Genomic DNA, 21,053 nt, shown 5'->3' on the forward strand with positions numbered 1-21,053 from the left:
GTGTTTGGGGGGGGGGGTCATGGTGGGTCCCTGACCCTGGGGCTCAGTTGTGATCCTGGAAGGGGGCGGGGGATTCAAATCCCCGACCCTCGGAGCTGATTCGCAATCCCTGGGGATGGCCAACTCTGACCTGGGGGTGCAATCCTGGGGATGAGTTTTGATCCCAGGGGGATCTGCTTTCCCTGACCCCAGAAGAGGTGGGGGGTCCTATCCCCAACCCCGGGGAGGGGTGGGCTGCTGGTGGGGGAGCTTGGGGGGCCAGGAGGAAGAACTCTTGCTCCTCCCGACTCACAAGGATAAGAACATAAGAACATAAGAAATAGGAGCAGGAGTAGGCCAATCGGCCCCTCGAGCCTGCTCCACCATTCAATAAGATCATGGCTGATCTGATCCTAACCTCAAATCTTCTATCACTCTGCATCCACCCGAACCCATGTGATCTCCCGGGAGAGGCGAAAAACCAGATAAAGACCCAATGGCCAATTTGGGAGAAAAAAATCTGGGAAATTCCTCTCCGACCCATCTAGGCGATCGAAATTCTTCCAGGAGATCACTCTGTTCCTATATTTTCTACAGTACTTACCTTCTGTAAAGGCGATCTCCACCCCAGCCAGGAACAGGAATAAAACCATCTCCTGAAATCTAACAGAATTAGAACACAGTAGGAGCAGAACAAGGCTACACGGCCCCTGGGCCCACTCCACTACCCACAGGGCCATGACCATTCCGAACCTAGACTCATGTCCAATTTCCTGCCCGCTCCCCGTAATCCTTAATTCCCTTTACTTCTAGGAAACTATCTATTTCTGTTTTAAATTTATTTAATGATGTAGCTTCCACAGCTTTCTGGGGCAGCAAATTCCACAAACCTACCACCCTCTGAGTGAAGAAGTTTCTCCTCATCTCAGTTTTGAATGAGCAGCCCCTTATTTTAAGATTATGCCCCCTAGTTCTAGTTTCACCCATCATTGGGAACATCCTCACCGCATCCACCCGATCAAGCCCCTTCACAATCTTATATGTTTCAATAAGATCGCCTCTCATTCTTCTGAACTCCAATGAGTAGAGTCCCAATCTACTCAACCTCTCCTCATATGACCACCCCCTCATCCCCAGGATTAACCGAGTGAACCTTCTTTGTACTGACTCGAGAGCAAGTATGTCTTTTCTTAAGTATGGACACCAAAACTGTATGCAGTATTCCAGGTGCGGTCTCACCAATACCTTGTACAACTGCAGCAATACCTCCCTGTTTTTATATTCCAACCCCCTAGCAATAAAAGCCAACATTCCATTGGCCTTCTTAATCACTTGCTGCACCTGCATACTAACTTTTTGAGTTCCGTGCACCAGGACCCCCAGATCCCTTTGTACTACAGTACTTTCCAGTTTCTTGCCATTAAGATAATAACTTGCTCTATGATTTTTCCTGCCAAAGTGCATAACCTCACACTTTCCAGTATTGTATTCCATCTGCCAAATCTCTGCCCACTTACTTAGCCTGTCTATGTCCCTTTGCAGGTTTTTTATGTCCTCCTCACTCACTACTTTCCGTCCCATCTTTGTATCATCTGCAAACTTTGATATGTTACACTCGGTCCCCTCCTCCAAATCATTAATATAGATTGTAAAGAGTTGGGGACCCAGCACTGACCCCTGCGGAACACCACTAGTTACTGGTTGCCAATCTGAGAACGAACCATTTATCCCAACTCTCTGCTTTCTGTTAGAGAGCCAATCCTCCACCCACGCCAGAATATTACCCCCAATCCCGTGATTTTTTATCTTGAGCAATAATCTTTTGTGTGGCACCTTGTCAAATGCCTTTTGGAAGTCTAAATACACTACGTCCACTGGTTCCCCTTTATCCACCCTGATTGCTCCCCTAGGCTGTGCTCGCCTCGTTGCAGCTACCGGGAATTCCGAGCCCCGGGATTCCCCACTGCCTGCAGTTAAACCTGCACAGCAGGTTAAAGTAGAGGTTTCAGGTCTCATTATAATATTTAAAATGCCAAGCTGCCTCCTGGCAGTGGGTTGACTGCCCGCCCCCCCACCCCGCTTGAGTAAAGGGTGAAAGTGGGTGAGTTGGGGTCGGGTCTTAGATTTTTCCAACTTTCACTTCCCCCACCCGTTTTTTTCCTGTGAAAATTTCCACCCTCAGGTCCGATATAAATGTCATGTTTTTCTTTCAAAGAGCACCACTAGGAATATTCCATTATACTGCACTGAACACCAGAATTGTCTCCTGTTATAACAGGAAAAAGCTAAAAATACTAATAGGTACTGCAAAATGTTTAGAAAAATTAAAGAAAACAAAGTAAAGTAAATGGAAACAAGAAAAAAGTGAAACAAAGACAAAAAAAAATTTGTAGTTAAAAAGATATAATTTGAATAAATAGTCTTGAGGCAGATTGTTAAATTGACTGACCAGAAGTTTGATCTTAAGATAAACAACACTAAACCTACATTGTGTGTCAGATGTCATTTTTTTATTTAATCTATGAGAGACAGTGAGTGAGTAACTTAATCATCCTTACTAGTTAATAAAAACACTGCAGATGCAGCCCTCTCTTTATTGGATAAATAAATCTAGGTTTTGTGTTGACTAATCTTCCTCATTCTGTGTGTGTGTGTTTCTTGTAGAATTAGATTTGTCTTTCATCAGATTGTTTCCTGGTACATTATATTCAGAAGCAGCAGCACCTGACGCTGAGCCCAGCGCTCTGTGCCAAGGAATGTGTCCTATTGCAGTGCCATTGCCATTCACAGAGGGGGGGAAAAAACAGCTTAAGAACATAACATAGAACATAAGAAGTAGGAGCAGGAGTAGGCCATACGGCCCCTCGGGCCTGCTCCGCCATTCAATAGGATCATGGCTGATCCGAACCCAGACTCACGTCCACTTCCCTGCCCTCTCCCCGTAACCCCTTATTCCCTTATCAGCTAAGAAACTGTCTATCTCTATTTTAAATTTATTTAATGTTGCAGCTTCCACAGCTCTCTGGGGTAGCAAATTCCATAGATTTACTACCCTCTGAGTGAAGAAGTTTCTCCTCATCTCAGTTTTGAAAGGGCAGCCCCTTATTCTAAGATTATGCCCCCTAGTTCTAGTCTCACCCATCAGTGGAAACATCCTCACTGCATCCACCCGATCAAGCCCCCTCACAAATCTTATATGTTTCGATAAGATCGCCTCTCATTCTTCTGAATTCCAATGAGTAGAGGCCCAACCTACTCAACCTTTCCTCATAAGTCAACCCCCTCATCTCCGGAATCAACCGAGTGAACCTTCTCTGAACTGCCTCGAGAGCAAGTATATCTTTTCTTAAATATGGAAACCAAAACTGTACGCAGTATTCCAGGTGTGGCCTCACCAGTACCCTGTATAACTGCAGCAAGACTTCCCTGCTTTTATACTCCATCCCCCTTGCAATAAAAGCCAAGATTCCATTGGCCTTCCTGATCACCTGCTGTACCTGCATACTAACCTTCTGTGTTTCATGCACCAGGACCCCCAGATCCCTTTGTAATGTAGCACTTTGCAGTTTCTCTCCATTTAGATAATAACTTGCTCTTTGATTTTTTCTGCCAAAGTGCATAACCTCACACTTTCCAACATTATATTCCATCTGCCAAATTTTTGCCCACTCATTTAGCCTGTCTATGTCCTTTTGCAGGTTTTTTATGTCCTCCTCACTCACTGCTTTCCCTCCCATCTTTGTATCGTCGGCAAACTTGGATATGTTACACTCGGTCCCTTCCTCCAAATCGTTAATATAGATTGTAAAGAGTTGGGGTCCCAGCACTGACCCCTGGTGAAATGCCTTCACTTCACCAACCAACTTATAAAATTACCCGTTAATGTAATCTTACCACAAGGATTTTAGGCAACCCATTTTAAGCTTATGTAAAATGCTTCATAGAAATTACTGCATTATTTTTTAACTAATTGATAAACATGGTCAGCTGAAATTCCTGTCTTCACTATTTTAATGAAATCGTTAACCTGTTAACAATATCACTGATTAATGTTGAAGGAATGAACAAAACCTCCAAGTCAAAAAATAGATTTTCATTCAGGTATTTTAAATAAATAAATAAATTAACAGAACTGGATTTTTATTGATTAATGCTGATTTGGAACATAGGAACAGGAGTAGGCCAACCAGCCCCGCGAGCCTGTTCCGCCATTCAGTGAGATCATGGCTGATCTGCGACCTAACTCCATATACCAGCCTTTGCCCCATATTACCTCTGGTTAACAAAAATCTGTCAATCTCAGATTTAAAATCAACAACAGACCTCGCATCAATTGCCGTTTGCGGAAGAGCGTTCCAAACTTCTACCACTCTGTGTGTGTAGAAGTGTTTCCTAATTTCACTCCTGCAAGGCCTGGCTCTAATTTTCAGACTAAGCCCCCTAGTCCCAGACTCCCCAACTAGCAGAAATAGTTTCTATCTATCTACCCTATCAATTCCCCTTTAATATCTTGAACTTCGATCAAATCGCCCCTTAACCTTCTAAATTCTAGGGAATACAACCCTAGTTTGTGTAATCTCTCCCTATAATTTAGCCCTTGGAGTCCGGGTATCATTTTAGTAAATCAACGCTGCAGATTTATAGGCACACTTTTCCACTGTAGATACATTTTCTGGCTGAAAATAAATCTGAATTAAAATTTAAATTAACTTTATAATTTGAGTTAGTATTAACATTGAAGGGGTTAAAATGAATCCTCTCAGAATTCAGACAGCCGCCAGCAGAATTAAAATCAGAACAAAGGAGTGGGGTCATAGAGTCATAGAGTCATAGAGTAATACAGCACGGATAGAGGCCCTTCGGCCCATCGTGTCCGCGCCGGCCATCAAGCCCTGTCTAATCTAATCCCATATTCCAGCATTTGGCCCGTAGCCTTGTATGCTATGGCATTTCAAGTGCACATCCAAATGCTTCTTAAATGTTGTGAGGGTTTCTGCCTCCACAACCCTTTCAGGCAGTGAGTTCCAGACTCCAACCACCCTCTGGGTGAAAAAGTTCTTTCTCAAATCCCCTCTAAACCTCCCGCCCTTTACCTTGAATCTATGCCCCCTAGTTATCGACCCCTCTACTAAGGGAAAAAGCTCCTCAGCATCCATCCTATCTATGCCCCTCATAATTTTGTACACCTCAATCATGTCCCCCCTCAGCCTCCTCAGCTCCAAGGAAAACAAACCCAACCTGCCCAGTCTCTCTTCATAGCTGAAGCGCTCCAGCCCTGGTAACATCCTGGTGAACCTCCTCTGCACCCTCTCTAACGCGATCACATCCTTCCTGTAGTGTGGCGACCAGAACTGCACACAATATTCCAGCTGTGGCCTAACCAGTGTTTTATACAGCTCCATCATAACCTCCTTGCTCTTATATTCAATGCCTCGGCTAATGAAGGCAAGTATCCCATATGCCTTTTTTACCACCTTATCCACCTGTTCCGCCGCCTTCAGGGATCTGTGTACTTGCACACCCAGATCCCTCTGACCCTCCGTCTTGCCTAGGGTCTTTCCATTCATTGTGTATTCCTTTGCCTTGTTAGTCCCCCCAAAGTGCATCACCTCGCACTTTTCCGGGTTAAATTCCATTTGCCACTGTTCCGCCCATCTGACCAACCCATCTATATCGTCCTGCAGACTGAGGCTACCCTCCTCGCTATTTACCACCCTACCAATTTTTGTATCATCCGCGAACTTACTGATCATACCCTTTACATTCATATCCAAGTCATTAATGTAGACCACAAACAGCAAGGGACCCAGCACCGATCCCTGTGGTACCCCACTGGCCACAGGCTTCCAGTCACAAAAACAACCTTCGACCATCACCCTCTGCCTTCTGCCACTAAGCCAGTTTTGTATCCAATGTGCCAAGGCACCCTGGATTCCATGGGCTCTTACCTTCTTGACCAGTCTCCTGTGCGGGACTTTATCGAAGGCCTTACTGAAATCCATGTATACCACATCCACTGCGTTACCCTCATCCACACACCTAGTCACCCCCTCAAAAAATTCAATCAAATTAGTCAGACATGATCTTCCCTTGACAAAGCCATGTTGACTGTCCCTGATTAATCCTTGCCTCTCCAAGTGGAGACACATTTTGTCCCTCAGGATTTTTTCCAATAATTTTCCTACCACTGATGTTAGGCTCACTGGCCTGTAGTTCCCCGGTTTTTCCCTACTACCCTTCTTGAATAATGGTACTACATTAGCGGTTCTCCAGTCCTCTGGCACATCCCCTGTGGCCAGAGAGGTCCTGAATATATGTGTTAGAGCCCCCGCAATCTCCTCCTTTGCCTCACACAGCAGCCTGGGATACATTTCATCCGGGCCTGGGGATTTATCCATTTTTAGGCCAGCTAAAACCGCCAATACCTCCCCCCGCTCGATGTTAATATGTTCGAGCATATCACAGTCCCCCCGCCCTATTTCTATGTCTACATCGTCCTTCTCCATAGTGAAAACAGACGCAAAAAATTCATTCAGAACCCCTCCTACATCTTCCGGCTCCACACACAGATTGCCACTTTTGTCCCTAATGGGCCCTATTTTTTCCCTAGTTATCCTCTTACCCTTAATATACTTATAAAACATCTTCGGATTTTCCTTTATTTTGCTTGCCAGTGTTATTTCATGGCCCCTCCTTGATCTCCTAATTTCTTTTTTAAGTATCCCCCTGCACTTTTTGTACTCCTCTAGGGCTTCCTCCGTCTTTAGCCTTTTGTATCTACCAAAAGCCCTCCTTTTTTTCCTAATCCATTCCCGTATATCCCCTGACATCCAAGGTTCCCTGTGGTTTTTGGAACCACCCTTGACCTTTACGGGAACATGTTGCCATTGTATGTTCTCAATCTCCCTTCTGAAAGCCTCCCATTGCTCCGATGCGGATTTTCCTACAAGTAGCTGATCCCAGTCCATTTTGGCCAGATCCTGCCTTATCCTATTAAAATCGGCCTTCCCCCAATTTAGAACCTTTATTTCCGGCCCATCCCTGTCCTTTTCCATGGCCACCTTAAATCTTACCATATTATGGTCACTATCACCAAAGTGCTCACCTACTAGCACTTTTTCCACTTGGCCGGCCACATTCCCGAGAATTAGGTCCAGTACCGCCCCCTCTCTTGTAGGACTTTCTACATGCTGGCTCAAAAAGCTCTCCTGGATGCACTTTAAGAATTTTACACCCTCTGGGCCTTTCACACTCTGACTATCCCAGTTAATATTGGGGAAGTTGAAATCCCCCATTATTATTACCCTATTATTTGCACATTTCTCTGAGATTTGCCTACATATCTGTTCCTCTATCTCCCCCTGACTGTTTGGAGGCCTATAATACACTCCCAGCAAAGTGCTTGCCCCCTTTTTGTTTTTAAGCTCCACCCATATGGCCTCATTAGAGGACCCTGCTAATATATCATCCCTCCTTACTGCAGTAATTGACTCCTTAATTAATATTGCGACACCCCCTCCTCTTATACCTCCCCCTCTGTCTCGCCTGAAGATTCTGTACCCCGGAATATTGAGCTGCCAGTCTTGCCCTTCCCTCAACCATGTCTCCGTGATAGCAACAATATCATACTCCCATGTGTTTATCAACACCTTCAGTTCATCCACCTTATTCGCAAGACTCCTTGCATTAAAATAGATGCCATCCAGCCTTGCCCTTATATATTTGCCCTGTCTACCAAGCTGACTTGTTTTTTTCTCTATAATTGGCAGCACATCCCCCCCTATTTCAGCTCCCCTCTGTATCCCATCCCCCTGCCAAGTTAGTTTAAACCCCCCCCAACAGTGCTAGCAAACCTCCCCGCAAGGATATTTGTCCCGCTCTGGTTCAGGTGCAACCCGTCCGACTTGTACAAGTCCCACCTTTCCCAGAAGCAGGCCCAGTGATCCAGGAAAGTAAAACCCTCCCCCCTACACCAACTCTTTAGCCACGCATTCATCTGCTCTATCCTCCCATTCCTATACTTACTAGCACGTGGCACTGGGAGTAATCATGTGAAGATGAATGAGAACTAAAAGAAACCAGGTGGTGATAAGAAATATCACAATAAAAATTGACTTGCGTAAAAAGGCAAAACTAAACAAAGGACAGACTGAAAAGTGCTACTTTCTTATGTGGAAAAACAAAGATAAGACGCAGCTGTGGGATAAGACTAAATGTGTGTGTTTAATGTAACAAAAAACATTTTAGAAGCTTTCTGAGTAAGCGATAAGGAATGTGATGCTTCAGCTAAAAATTGTAGACACAGCAGAATATAGGGGTCATGGGAATTTGACCTGTGACCAAAGGCATAGTGAGATGTAACTAACCTTTACTAATACTGAAAAGAATAAATAAGCCATATGTGATCAGGTGATTATTGTAATACAATGTGATTGGATGAAAATAGAATAAAAAGCTGTACCAACCAAGAGAGAACGAGAAGGGTGTCACTCGACCGCGGGGTCTATGACCTTCTCCCAGAACGTTCTGTTAATAAAACTGTGTACTTTTACTTTAAGACAGACTCGAGTGAATTTATTTTTCACCACAACATATATTAACTATAATGGAGGGTCAATTAAGAAGGGTGGCTCTTTGTGGGGCAGAGGGCTTCTCGCCTGCAAAGGTGGCACTGTAAGCTGCCTGGAAGGAGATGCTGGAGCAGGTCAATACGGCCTCGGGTTTAGTTGATCGATGACCAAATGCTGATGTCGTTTTTAGGCATTCACAGAAGTGCCAAAGTTAAGTGGACTCAGCAATATCTCCATCTAGAGAGCAAAGTATGATATACACCTCTATTCTAATATCATGTTGAACTACATTTATTTTCCTCCTCCCGTTTCCTCCCTCTAACCCATCTTGCCTTGAAGGTTGTGCCTCATGTTGGGCTATGTTTCCAAGCATGTCGGCAGGCCTGCAGTACCTCACCCAGTGACTGCTCTTCATGCACAAGCCTGGACAGAGTGCTGCTGGGTTATCCTAGCGGAGCCTGTTGCTGTCCAAGCAAAGGTTCAATACATGCACTTCCAGCAACTGACACTGAAGGGTAATGCAAGAAAGTTAGCAAAAAGGTACAAACTAGACAACATCCCATTATACTGGTGTCTATTTTTCAATACAATTAGCTAATTGAGGAAATCATATCCCTGTGTGTTAAATCAATTTAATTCAACATTTCTAAATTTATTTGCATAACTGCTTTTTTGTTAACCATTTCTTTCAGTTTGTGAAAGAAAATTAAGATGTTTGAATAATATGAACATAATTACAATGTGATTGGGCTCATGTAGTTATGAATAGCTTGTGTGCACCATAGCAGTCTGGGATGTTTAGTCACATTCTTCTATTCCCTAGGCGCAACCCCTGGAGACAGGGGAAGGGGTTATGAGGGGAACATGGACCCCCAATTATTTTAGCGTGGGTTATGCTCCTCTCTTTCTCCTGTTCCAAATCCCAGAAGTCTTTATTCATTAATGTGCCTCTGGTTGAATTTTTAAAATTATTTTCACTCATTTGCAAAAATGCTTTGGTCTGTAAAATTATTCCTTCCCCTTGTCCCCAGGTGGATGACTAAGAGTTTAAAGTTTTAAAATTCCCATCCTTGTTTTCAAATCCATCTATGGTCTCTCGCCACTCTCTGTCTCTGTAACCTCCTCCAGCCCTACAACCCTCCGAGATCTCTGCACTCCTCCAATTCTGGCTTCTTGCGCATCCCCAATTTTCTTTGCCCCACCATTGGCGGCCGTGCCTTCAGCTGCCTAGGCCCTAAGCTCTGGAATTCCCTCCCTAAACCTCTCTCCACCTCTCTAGTGTCTACCTTTCTCTCTCTTCCTTTTAAGATGCTCTTTAAACCCTACCCCTTTGACCAAGCTTGACCGAAGTGTGTAGCTAGCTGGTATGGATGATATTGGAACTCTAAGATTGAATTGTAGCCTTTCACTCACTCCGTAGTAACCATTTATTTTAACACATACTACCACCTCAATAAAATTGAAGCAACTTAAGGATATTTCAAAATTGTAGCAAATTGACACTGATTGTAGGCCAAGTTTAAAGTCTGCCTTAGATTTATGTTGCGTACAGTAGTGCTGGTCATTCCCGTAAGTGGTTTGAGCATCTTATGTTCAGGAGTGTGCCCATACTGCCCAATATCTAACTATAAAATAGCGTAACCCTAGGACGTAACACTAGTATCCCCTTGTGCTTTGAACTGGATAGCATATCTTTTGCATTTAATCTCTCATGCACCTCTCCAATGTTTTTGAAGGTGAACTGAAACACTTGGTGAGATGAGACCAGATATAAATCGTTAAGCTGCTTTATTTTACAAACAGTTGAACATACAGAGCAGTTATTAAAACAAATTCCACTTGCTTATCTCAATCTCACTTTTCTCATTGAAAACACAGACCAAAATATAAACCCTGTCCCTTTCATGGGCTGAATAATTGTTTTGGCATTATTTTTCTTTCAGATGACATCTAACTGCAAAAACTGACCACCTGCATTTTTTGTTTTGCTTTCAGCACCAGGCCAAGGGCTGTGTTCCACAGTTTCTTTTACAAAAGTTGACTGCCTATGTGGCCCTCTTTGTTGCCCCCCACCCAGCCCTGGGGGGGGGAAGGGGGCAGGAGGCTGAGAAGCTGACTTTATCCCCATAGTTTTATCAATGAAACTGGCTAGCTCTCCTTCCCCTTAGGGGTGTGAATTTTAAAGAGGAAACTTCCTGCTTTCTCAAGATGAATGGGAGTCATCTTAGCTAATGGGCCTGGGAAGAGACAATTGATGTTTATTGCGAATTTCACAAGCCAGCCTGGCTACCTTTAATGCAAATATTCAATGCCTGCAGCTTGCGGCCTTCCTTTTTTAATCTTTTGTGAATTTCCTTTATTTTAAAAGACAATGCACACGTATGCCTAACTTAATTCCATAAAACCTTTCCACAACAAAGAAAAATCCTGAAATGTGACAGAGACACAAGGGCACAGAACTCATTGTAATCAGTTGAACTTTCAATGTCCTTATCTTGAAATCACATTTCTCAATGCTAGGACTATTGAATAAGGCAGCCTTCAGAATGCATGCACTAGGAATTATTTACTACTCTGTCTCAGAGATGGATGTGAAGTCATATTATTGAAGTTATCAGTGCCGATTTTACAATCACACCAAAATTGGGGCTGTGCACACCTGTGCCACAGGTGTAACCATGACCAGTAGCACAGGAGGCAGGTTAAGTGGAATTTTGGAATGGGATTATCTCTCCCAATTTCAAGAAGGTACTGACACAGGAAAAACTGTGCTCCTCACCTTTATCACCTTTCTTGTAGGGCCCATCAAGCATGGCCCAAACCTAAGCTGCAAACTTCCGCCCCTGCTGAAGATGTAATTTGAAGCATTGCACACAACCATTGCCCTTTTTGCACGCTGTCTTTCATTGTGCTTGAGCTGCTTGGGACATTTTTCTTCAAGGCAGAAGTGGCAGTTGAAGAGCAGCAAGCTGATGCTGAGGGGGTTTCTCAGTGGGGTTAGCAGCCATGGTGGCAGAGAATACTCCTGTTCTCCAAAGAGTTTTCCTAGTGTTACCTTCTTCAAATAATGTGGGCACCATGCTACACAATGAAGGCATCATGGTTGCTGCTGGATAGCACAAGCACATTTCTGTGGTCACCTGCTAAACATTAACTGAGTGCAAACCGTTTCTTCTTTTGAAGACCATGGGGTTGCTATGAAGGGTCTGATGCCCACACGGGTACCAAATGTAACTTTTTGCATTTATAGAGAATCCTCTGATAAATGCAGGTACAGGTCCCGAGGGAGTTACACATCGGGTAAAAACATCTCGGGGGTTGTTGTGCGTACTTTCGTCGACACGCCCTCCGCCCCCCCCTTACAAACCCACCGCTGTTCTCTCAATTACGCAGTGTGTTTGTAACTCCCGAAGGAATGCTCATCCTCACCTCTTTGTGAAGTTTGGTAGAGAGAAATAAAAAATACAACAATGGAGGTTAACCCAGCAAAACCAACCAATGCATGGAGAAAAATTCTGCAAAGAGCATATGAAACATAAGAAAAGATTCTTCCAAAGGCCTATCTATTTCCTTTAAAAAGCCAGACTCCACCAGCGAGTTCCTGGGATCCCATTCGCTGAGGTTTTTAAAACAGGTGAAGCTCATGCTGTGGGTAGAGCCTCCTCTAAACATGAAAGGTTTGTTCTGGGTTTTAATATTTAAATGACGTTGTGCATCTGATTTTTATGACCTCTGGCTGTTGGGCTTGAGGTGGTGCGGGGCCTCATGAAGTGACCCTCTTGTCTTTTTACCGGCGCAATCAGGGCAGCTGACGTACTTCACACAAATATTTATCGCTTTTTCCTTACGGGCCCCTCACGTGTAATTTTTCTTACCGCTTTAACGTACAAAAACATGGAGGACTTACTCAAAGAATTGCTGGCTCGCTGAGTCAGTGACGTTGTTGTTGGTAATACTATCTGTGCAGGTTTCGAGTATGTTCCAGCTGTTGTTGCAGCTGTGCCAAGGCAGTGGGTTCTGAAAGGAGTTGATGAGATAATAAATGGCCCAGCTGATGATGAGGTTGTAATATGTGCACATAATAAAGGAAATGGCCACTGATGCCATACCAACACCTAAAGGAAAAAGAATAGAAGACGTGTATGCGGATCCTGAAAATGCTGCAGAGAGGAAAATTCATTATCCGCCACATTGGAGGGATAACAGAATAAATACAACGATGCGATATACTGAGTACTGTCAGACAGATATAGAAACCAACCTTTACTTTTGGAGATACAGCCCAATCTTATTCGGTTCCCTAACCTTACACTGTGTTGCCACTGCAGCTCAAGTGCGCCAGTTGTATAATATAGCAGGTCGAGTTGATTATTTTTGAATGTCCTTGTTTTTTTTGGCGCATCACTTCGAAGCATGACTGGCAAGTCAGTGGGTGAATCTATTGCACTGACCTTTGAGTAGTGGACAGAGTTTGGCCAAGGCTTCAACTGGTCCAACTTTTAGGTACTGTCCGACTGATATTTCCAAGTAGAGAAGTGGGATTCCAAGCAGCACAAGCATAATGAAGAAGGGAATCAGAAATGCCCCTAGAAGAGAAGAAATAAATGAGATTAAAATGATTCAAATTGCAAATTAGACAAGTGATTTGTGGTGTGGGGCAGCAGTGGTGTGGATTGAGGAGTTATGGGCCGTGGCCCTTCATCTTGGCACCCTCTCAACTAGACTCTTGCCTTCCTTCCCCAGACATTTCTGAGTAAAGCCTCTTTTCACACTCATATATTTTGCCTCGGTTCAGGTTTATCTATGTCTGGGTACTTCATTCCACTCCTGCTCAGACCCTACAATTAGAGAGAATGGGTTGCAGCAAGTTATTACACATGTGGTGATATGGTAAATGATCATTTTAGTAACTTTAATTCCCCTTTTTTTTAAATCACATCTTTCCTATCAGGTGAGATCATCCATTTCAAATGACCTTTTAGCAATCCTTCTCTCCCTCACTGGTATTTGCTGACTTATGGCCAAGCTGAAATAGCATCTTGTAAAATCATCATTTCATTTTCCCATTTCATCCCTCGATTCTCTCAACTCTCACAGGTGCCTTCATGCAATAGAAATTTAGTTTATTATATTAATACCTTAAATAATGTGTTAATTGTTCCCCGCTCACTAAATTTAATCAAATGCTTTATATGAACTGAAAACTGCAAGGTATGAGAGAGGGTTATTTCATGCACCAGGCATGTTCCTTTCACACTATCATGGACTCCACCCAACTTGTTTCATCTGTTAAGGAAAGGTTCCGAAAATGTCTTCCTGCATCCCAAAGATAAATGAAGCGAAACTCCAAAACATCTGTCCAACTTTGCATCCTATGTTATCCATCCTTGCTTCGTTGCCTTCCAGCACCATCGGGGCCAATGTTAACCTAACCCGCCCATCGGGAAGCTGACCAGATTGGGTGCAATACTACTCTTGCACCCCGCCTGATTTTACTCTCCACCGAAGTCAATGGGGTGTAAAACCGATCCTGTGGGTTTCCGAGATAGGTTAAGATTGCCCCCGCCTCCCAGACAGCATTCAATAATTTCTGTATGAACTTATCCTTGTAACACCTAATCCTGTTCCTATTCAGATATTCATCCAGTTATGTTGAAAAGTGCTAAACTTTCTTTAATCAATCAAAAAAGCATCACCAATGTATGGTACTACTGTATAGGCAGAAGAGACATGTGTTGGAATGCTACCGAAAGGAAAAACCACATCTATATTTAAATTACTAGTGCCTTTGCTGGGAACTATTTCATTTGGATAAAACATTAAGGCCTAGAAATTCACTATGGCCCCGCCGGCTGGCTAACGGCCAAAAGTTAGCGCTGGGCGCGGAGCCATGTGCGACCGTCAAATATTCACTTTTTGCGCCCCAAGTCGGAAGCGGGCGCTATTCCAGGGTGTGCCCGCCCCCGCTTGGGGCGCTGAAACTGAATATCAGCGCTCTAAGTGCCGCTGCGCCACCCGATGCGGTGCGGCAGGCTGCGGTACTGCAGGCCTCCTCCTTCTCTTAAGGTGGAGGTGCCTGCAACGGGGAGATCGCCGCTGGATTGTGCCGGCAAATGAGCCCGGCACCACGGAGAAGTGCCGGGCTCGCGGAAAGCAGCCGGCAATGCCGCGGGGCGGGGGGGTGGAGGAGGCCGGGGAAGGAGGTGCGGGCAGGCGGCCGCCGAAAAAGCGGCCGGCCGCACCTCCACCTTTATGCGCCCCACTAAGGCTGCAGTAAGGCCCTGGTCTCCGGATGTTAGTAGCGGCCGCCACGGCGGAGGCGGCGGCAACTGAATATGGGCGTCGGGCCGGCATCGGGGCGGAAACGGGGCACTGCGCACACCGATGACGTCATCGGTGCCGGCGCAGCGCTACCGGCTACCGCCACCATTACCGCCGATCTCAATATCAGCGCAACCTCCTATACTGGCGCAGAAGCCCTCTTTAGGCGGAAACTGGGCGCAAAGCTTGCAGCGCCTTACTGAATTTCTAGGCCTAAGTGCTTAAGCAAGGAGTTTATTCTACATATATACGGCTCTGGGAAAAATAACCTTCTAAGCCTTGCTTGAGGCTTGTCAATTTTACAATCATGTACACTAGTTCTCTGCTCACATCCAGGTTTAAATATCTCCTTGATATATTCCTGTCAGCATTAAAAAAAATGGAATATATCAACTTTTCATTTTTATATAATCACAACAGATTTAATTCTGAATTAAACAGGATTGATGGTTATAAGATTAACTTGGAGCTCAAGTCCCAGTTAAACAATTAAGGGGGTAGTTTTGACTGGATGATAGTGTAAAATGGGTGATAACGAATCGGCAGCCTGTTTTATATCTCTCCTGCTTTTTAAAAATTTCTATTGAAGTCTCCCATTTTACACTATCACACAAAGTCAAAATTACTTCCTTATTGTTCTTCTCACAACCCTCTCCAATACATCGATTTACTTTTGAAGGAAGGACAGCCAAATCTTTGCGCAGTATTGTAAACACGGACCAACCAATGATCGATAAAAGCTTGCAACAACTTGCGCTCAGATGCCATTGTGATACATCCATTACCAGATTAGCCTCTTGAATTATAGCTTCACATTGACTGGATACTTTCGGTAACTGGTCAATAACCACGTCTAGACCTTTGTTGGTTTCCACCCCTGCTAATGGAAACTCCTTCACTGGGCACACGATTCATGTTACCTGCTCTAATGTGTTTAACATTGCATTTTCTCACTTGGTTTAATACACAAATTTATCAACCAAGTACAAAAGCATCTGTGATGATACCACCGCTTCTCATTGTGGAAACGTGGATCATTTTCCCAGTCCTGACCTCCACATCAGCCTACAGCTTCACATTCAAAACCTAAGACTAGAAAGTATGCAGATCTATGCAAGGCTACAATAACTTGTTTTAACTTGTACTCCGGTGCCACTGAGATACATTCAATACCATGATTAGCCGTGTTGCTAACAAAACAATGAGAGCTATTTGCTGATGGTAAGGAGAGGTGCTACCTTATGGCTGGGGAGCCCAACACAGTGGGCCTCTAGTCAGCTACTGGTGTCTAATAAAAGCTGTCATTTTTCCTAATGCACCAGAGAATAAATAACTTGTTTTAACAAGCTATATGTGAGTGCACTGAAAATAACAGCCCTGAAATTGTGGTGTGTATGGCTGCTTACTTTCAGAGTACGCCGTCATATTCCCCCACAGGTTTGGGATTTCCACATGCGCAAAATCTGGAACTTGCGGACTGCCAACGTACATGTTGACAGGCCATCCGCGGGGGCCACTGAAAAGCAATCACTGGCGCAGAGTTGGGCTATTTGCCCAGCGACTGGCCAGCGATTGTGCACTGGGGTCTTGCCATTGATGCAAGCAGGTGCAGGGCCTGTTTACATCAGGGTAGGGGATTTCTAAGGTATTAATTAAACATTTTCATATCCTAAATTATGCACATACATTGTATTAAATGAGTTTCTGCAAATATTGGCCCGGATTACAGTGTTAATGATGTATAAAATTATCGAAAAATTAAATTTTTAGTGAGGTTGGTGGAATGAAGGTAATTATGAATAAAATTCCAATTCTGTTAATTGTATAATTATTACATTTCAGGATTCCATTGCATCTCGTTAGGGGATTCCCTTAGTAAATGATTGAAATAGAATTCGGCTTATTGATTGGAGGACCGGGCCCATGTGATCCCAGGGATGCTTCCGTACCACCTGCGTCCCTGGGATCCGTGGGCCATTACACTGCCCTCCGCCTCGAGGCCCGAGTCCACAAGTTTTTGCAGCTTCGCCCCAGCAGATACTTTCGCAATTTTTTCACGGGTCGGAGGCGTACTCCGGAGGCACTTTCTAGACCAATGTTCACCCTCAGTAGTGCTCCCCTTTAAGCTACTCCCAACCATTTTGGAATGACAATCAAATGCCTGAAAATGCACTCTATAAAAGTATGTAATGTGAAGAGCACCCATACCTTTATTGATCTTAGCCTCATGAATTGTTAGCTGAACCAATCCAAATGTGGCACTTTCAAGAATAATTTGATAACCCAAGCACATAAGAATTAGGAGCAGGAGTAGGCCATATGACCCCATGAACCTGCTCCGTCATTCAATAAGATCATGACTGATCTTCGACCTCAACTCCATTTTCCCGCCCGATCTCCATATCCCTTGATTCCCCTAGAGTCCAAAAATCTATCTTCGCCTTGAATATACTCAATGATTCAGCATCACCAGCCCTTTGGGGTAGAGAATTCCAAAGATTCACAACCTTCTGAGTGAAGATATTCCTCCTCATCTCAGTCTTAAATGGCCGACCCCTTATCCTGAGACTGTGCCCCTTAGTTCTGGACTCTCCAGCTGGGGGAACCAACCTCTCAGCATCTACCCTGTCAATCCCCCTCAGAATCTTCTGTTTTAATGAGATCACACCTCATTCTTCTAAACTCCAGAGAGTATAGGCTCAAACTACTCAATCTCTCCTCAAAGGACAACACCAAGCTAATATATTGAATCTGCTTATTTGCCTATAGTTTGCATTTACTGGAGTGGATTAATTTCTAATGTACACTGATAGTGTTGTTTTCTGGTTGTCAACCATTGTTTATCACGCAGTAACTATGTGGTTACTACATCACAATCATTAATCCCTCACTGCAGATGCCACTGGCAATTAACTGCATGGAATGTTCGGGCTGTCAATGTCCACACTGACATGAGCCATTGGCAAATAAAAAGGACTAAAACCAAAACAAAACTGTCTCAACAAATTCCCATATGTTCTTTATAATATATATATAAACAGATACAACAGAGTGACGAGAAAGCTGTAATTAATTCTGCGGTTCCAATGAATTGTAAACTGGTCAAACATATCCGAACCATTCAATTGCTTTGTATTTCATTGTAATCATTCCTGAGTATCTGTCATTCTCTCTCTCTCTCGCTTAGTGGCACCTAACCTCCATGTACTATATTATTATGTAATATATTATTTCTCTTTCAATCTATAGGATTACTCAACAAACACTTCCTAGTTTTCTGGACTGGGAGAAAGCAGCTAGCATTTTATGTTGTCGAACGATTCCTGGCTCATATTGATTAAGGAGTAAGTCTGACATTATATACATTTGTTTTATCAAGAAGGTGGTTACATGCAGCAAGGGACAGTGTGGGGGTGGGGTGCACATGTCCCCTGAAAGGATTTGGAAAGCAGTTTGTGAGAGATATGTTCAGAGACCGTGAAGTGCTTTTTTTTTTCATTTGTTCCTGGAAAATAAAGAGCATTTTCCTTATCTACCGGAGGTAGATAAATAAAGAAATAAATGTGTTCCACTGACATACCACATTTACTAAATAAATCTGTGTATGCAACAAAGGGGAGGGCAGCTTGTGACAGGGAAGAGTGGCTCAGAAATCATTCTTTCAGTAGATTTGTGGGGGGGGTTCAGGCCAAAGCAGCAATTCTAATCAAGGTTAGAGAAAATGCAGGAAGGCCCAGGGGTCCTCCCACCGCACTGAAAGTAGCTGCCATTGTATAGCTGATGAAGAAAATCTGCTACTTGTGATGACAAATGTTGGGAGGTGTTGCCTGGAGAACATGAGCTCACATATCTAGGGCTCAGTGCGTAATATGTGGATCATAGCGAGCCAGGCAGCTGCTGCTGAAGCTGCACAACTCTGACTGGTGTAACCACTGCTCAATGAGATGTGGCGCGTGTCCATGCTGTGTTCAGGAGGAAGTCAGGATGAATTACTCATACATCTTATGGTGAGTTATGCGCCTCACTATGCTGCTTGTAGAGAACTTCTATACTTGCTGCCTCCCTAGCAAGGATTCAAACTCCCATCAGTTGTCTAATAGCCATCTAGAGACCATCCGCCTTGGGGAAAAGGAGGTATGTCAGGTTTTTTTGAGGTTGTGGTGATTCCAAGGTTAAATGCCTGGAGATGGAAGCTTAAAACCAAGTCGTGGCAGACTTGATAATATGATACATAAACCAGGTAGCTTCACAATACTCTAGGGACCAGCCAGCCTGGCTCATTAATGGGTACTGGATGGGTAACCTGGATTCATCACACTCAGCTCCAGATAAAACTGAAAGATAGGCCTGGCAGCAGGAAGTAACGCTGATAAGCTGCATGGTTTTAGCTCATTAAGCAATAGCATTGTCCCTTTGAATAGTTGGGGATTCCTAAGCCTTGGCTCTGCCAACCTGTACTGTGACTGTCTGGGTTCTGTAACTATGGGGAGAAGGTGTGTACTTCATATCAGACTATCGAAAACCCTACAAGTAGGTATAGATCTTTCAATAGGCTAACTTGGATGCTCAAACATAGTGATGGGTTTCCACATGTGTCAGATGCCTGGCTGACCAAAAAAACAAATACAACCTGACAAGAGACCAGAAGGAGTGCAGGAGCACTGGAACAGGACCTGTTCTCTGTAGAAGATCCCATGAATTCGGCCAGCCCTCTGCCACATCTTGTGCAGCAAAGATCTGTAAGTGCACTTTCCATGCTTAGATTCCAAACCTGGCATGAGAAAGGCGTCACCAGGGGAAGAACATGTCCATCCAACAATTAACACCTCTGCAAACTCCAGTAAGAGCTACCTCCCAAGACTTCCTAGAAGAACACATCTTCATCGCCGCAGATGTCTATAAATATTTCACTGCATTATACATTGCACTCACCTCCACAGCAAAAAGATCATAAAGGGAATATGACCTCACAAAATAATAAAAGAGTGGACAAAAATTTGGAAATAAATGATCACAATTATCGCTTGCAGTAAAATGTGTGAGGGTCAAGTCAAACTTCTACACAGAGCATACCACACCGCACAGATTTCATCCCTCATTGTCAGACAATTGCTGGACAGAAAGTGGCTAAATGGGAAAGTTATAACACACATTCTGGTCCTACTTCCATATCCAACCATTCTGGGCTGTGATCTGGAATACCATGAAGGCTATAACCAGCAATGGGATAATCTGTGACTCACTGTCTTATTTGCTAGGCCTGTCTCCAGAGGTAGAAAGACTGCCTGAGGTATTCAGACTAGCGTAGCTCCGACAGCGGTGAGAAGAGCCAACTCCCAACTCTGTCACATTGGGTTAAACACCCGTAGGACATAGGCCACTCAGAGCAAATAATATGCCTCTATCTAGGGCTGGGAAAATACCAAGCAGTTTAAATCCCCTTCGAGGAGGCCCACACAACAAACTGCTCCGCCTAGCTCACGACGCATCCTGCAAAGGGAAAAGTTGGCTGATTGCAGATGGGCTACAGGAACACATTATAACAACATCATCTTATATTTATATAGTGCCTTTAATGTAATAAACCGTCCCAAGGTGCTTCACAGGACTGTTATGAAAAAAAAAAATTGACACCGAGCCACATTAGGAAAAATTAGGGCAGATGACCAAAAGCTTTGTCAGAGAGGATTTACAAAAGGTATGTTGTGCTCGACTAATCTACTGGAATTTTTTGAGGATGTAACTGGTAAAATAGATAAGGGAGAACCAGTGGATGTGGTGTATTTGGACTTTCAGAAGGCTTTCGATAAGGTCCCGCATAAGAGATTAGCGTGTAAAGTTAAGGCACATGGGATTGGGGGCAAGGTATTGACTTGGATAGAGAACTGGTTGGCAGACAGAAAGCAAAGAGTTGGAATAAATGGGTCCTTTTCCGAGTGGCAGGCAGTGACTAGTGGGGTACCGCAGGGATCGGTCCTTGGACCCCAGCTGTTCACAATATATATTAATGATCTGGACGAGGGAACTAGATGTAATATCTCCAAGTTTGCAGACGACACAAAGCTGGGTGGGCATGTGTGCTGTAAGGAGGATGCCGAGAAACTCCAGTATGACTTGGACAGGTTGGGTGATTGGGCAGAAGCATGGCAGATGCAAAATAATGTAGATAAATGTGAGGTTATC

At 44.0% G+C, this 21,053-nt stretch overlaps 1 protein-coding gene across 1 annotated transcript in view; it reads right to left on the bottom strand.

Annotated features, from left to right (window-relative positions):
• Nucleotides 1-21,053, bottom strand: part of LOC147102210 (sodium- and chloride-dependent GABA transporter 1) — a 113,384-nt gene that overhangs the window by 71,232 nt on the left and 21,099 nt on the right. The window contains exons 2-3 of the mRNA XM_085964512.1: nt 13,001-13,135; nt 12,457-12,664 (exon numbers count right to left, since the gene is read on the bottom strand). Coding sequence (XP_085820638.1) covers nt 12,457-12,664; nt 13,001-13,135 — 343 coding nt within the window. The remainder of the gene's footprint in view (nt 1-12,456; nt 12,665-13,000; nt 13,136-21,053) is intronic.

The sequence above is a fragment of the Somniosus microcephalus genome, chromosome 22, assembly GCF_052327205.1.
Source record: "Somniosus microcephalus isolate GS21.2 chromosome 22, FLI_Smic_1.0, whole genome shotgun sequence".
NCBI lineage: Eukaryota > Metazoa > Chordata > Chondrichthyes > Squaliformes > Somniosidae > Somniosus > Somniosus microcephalus.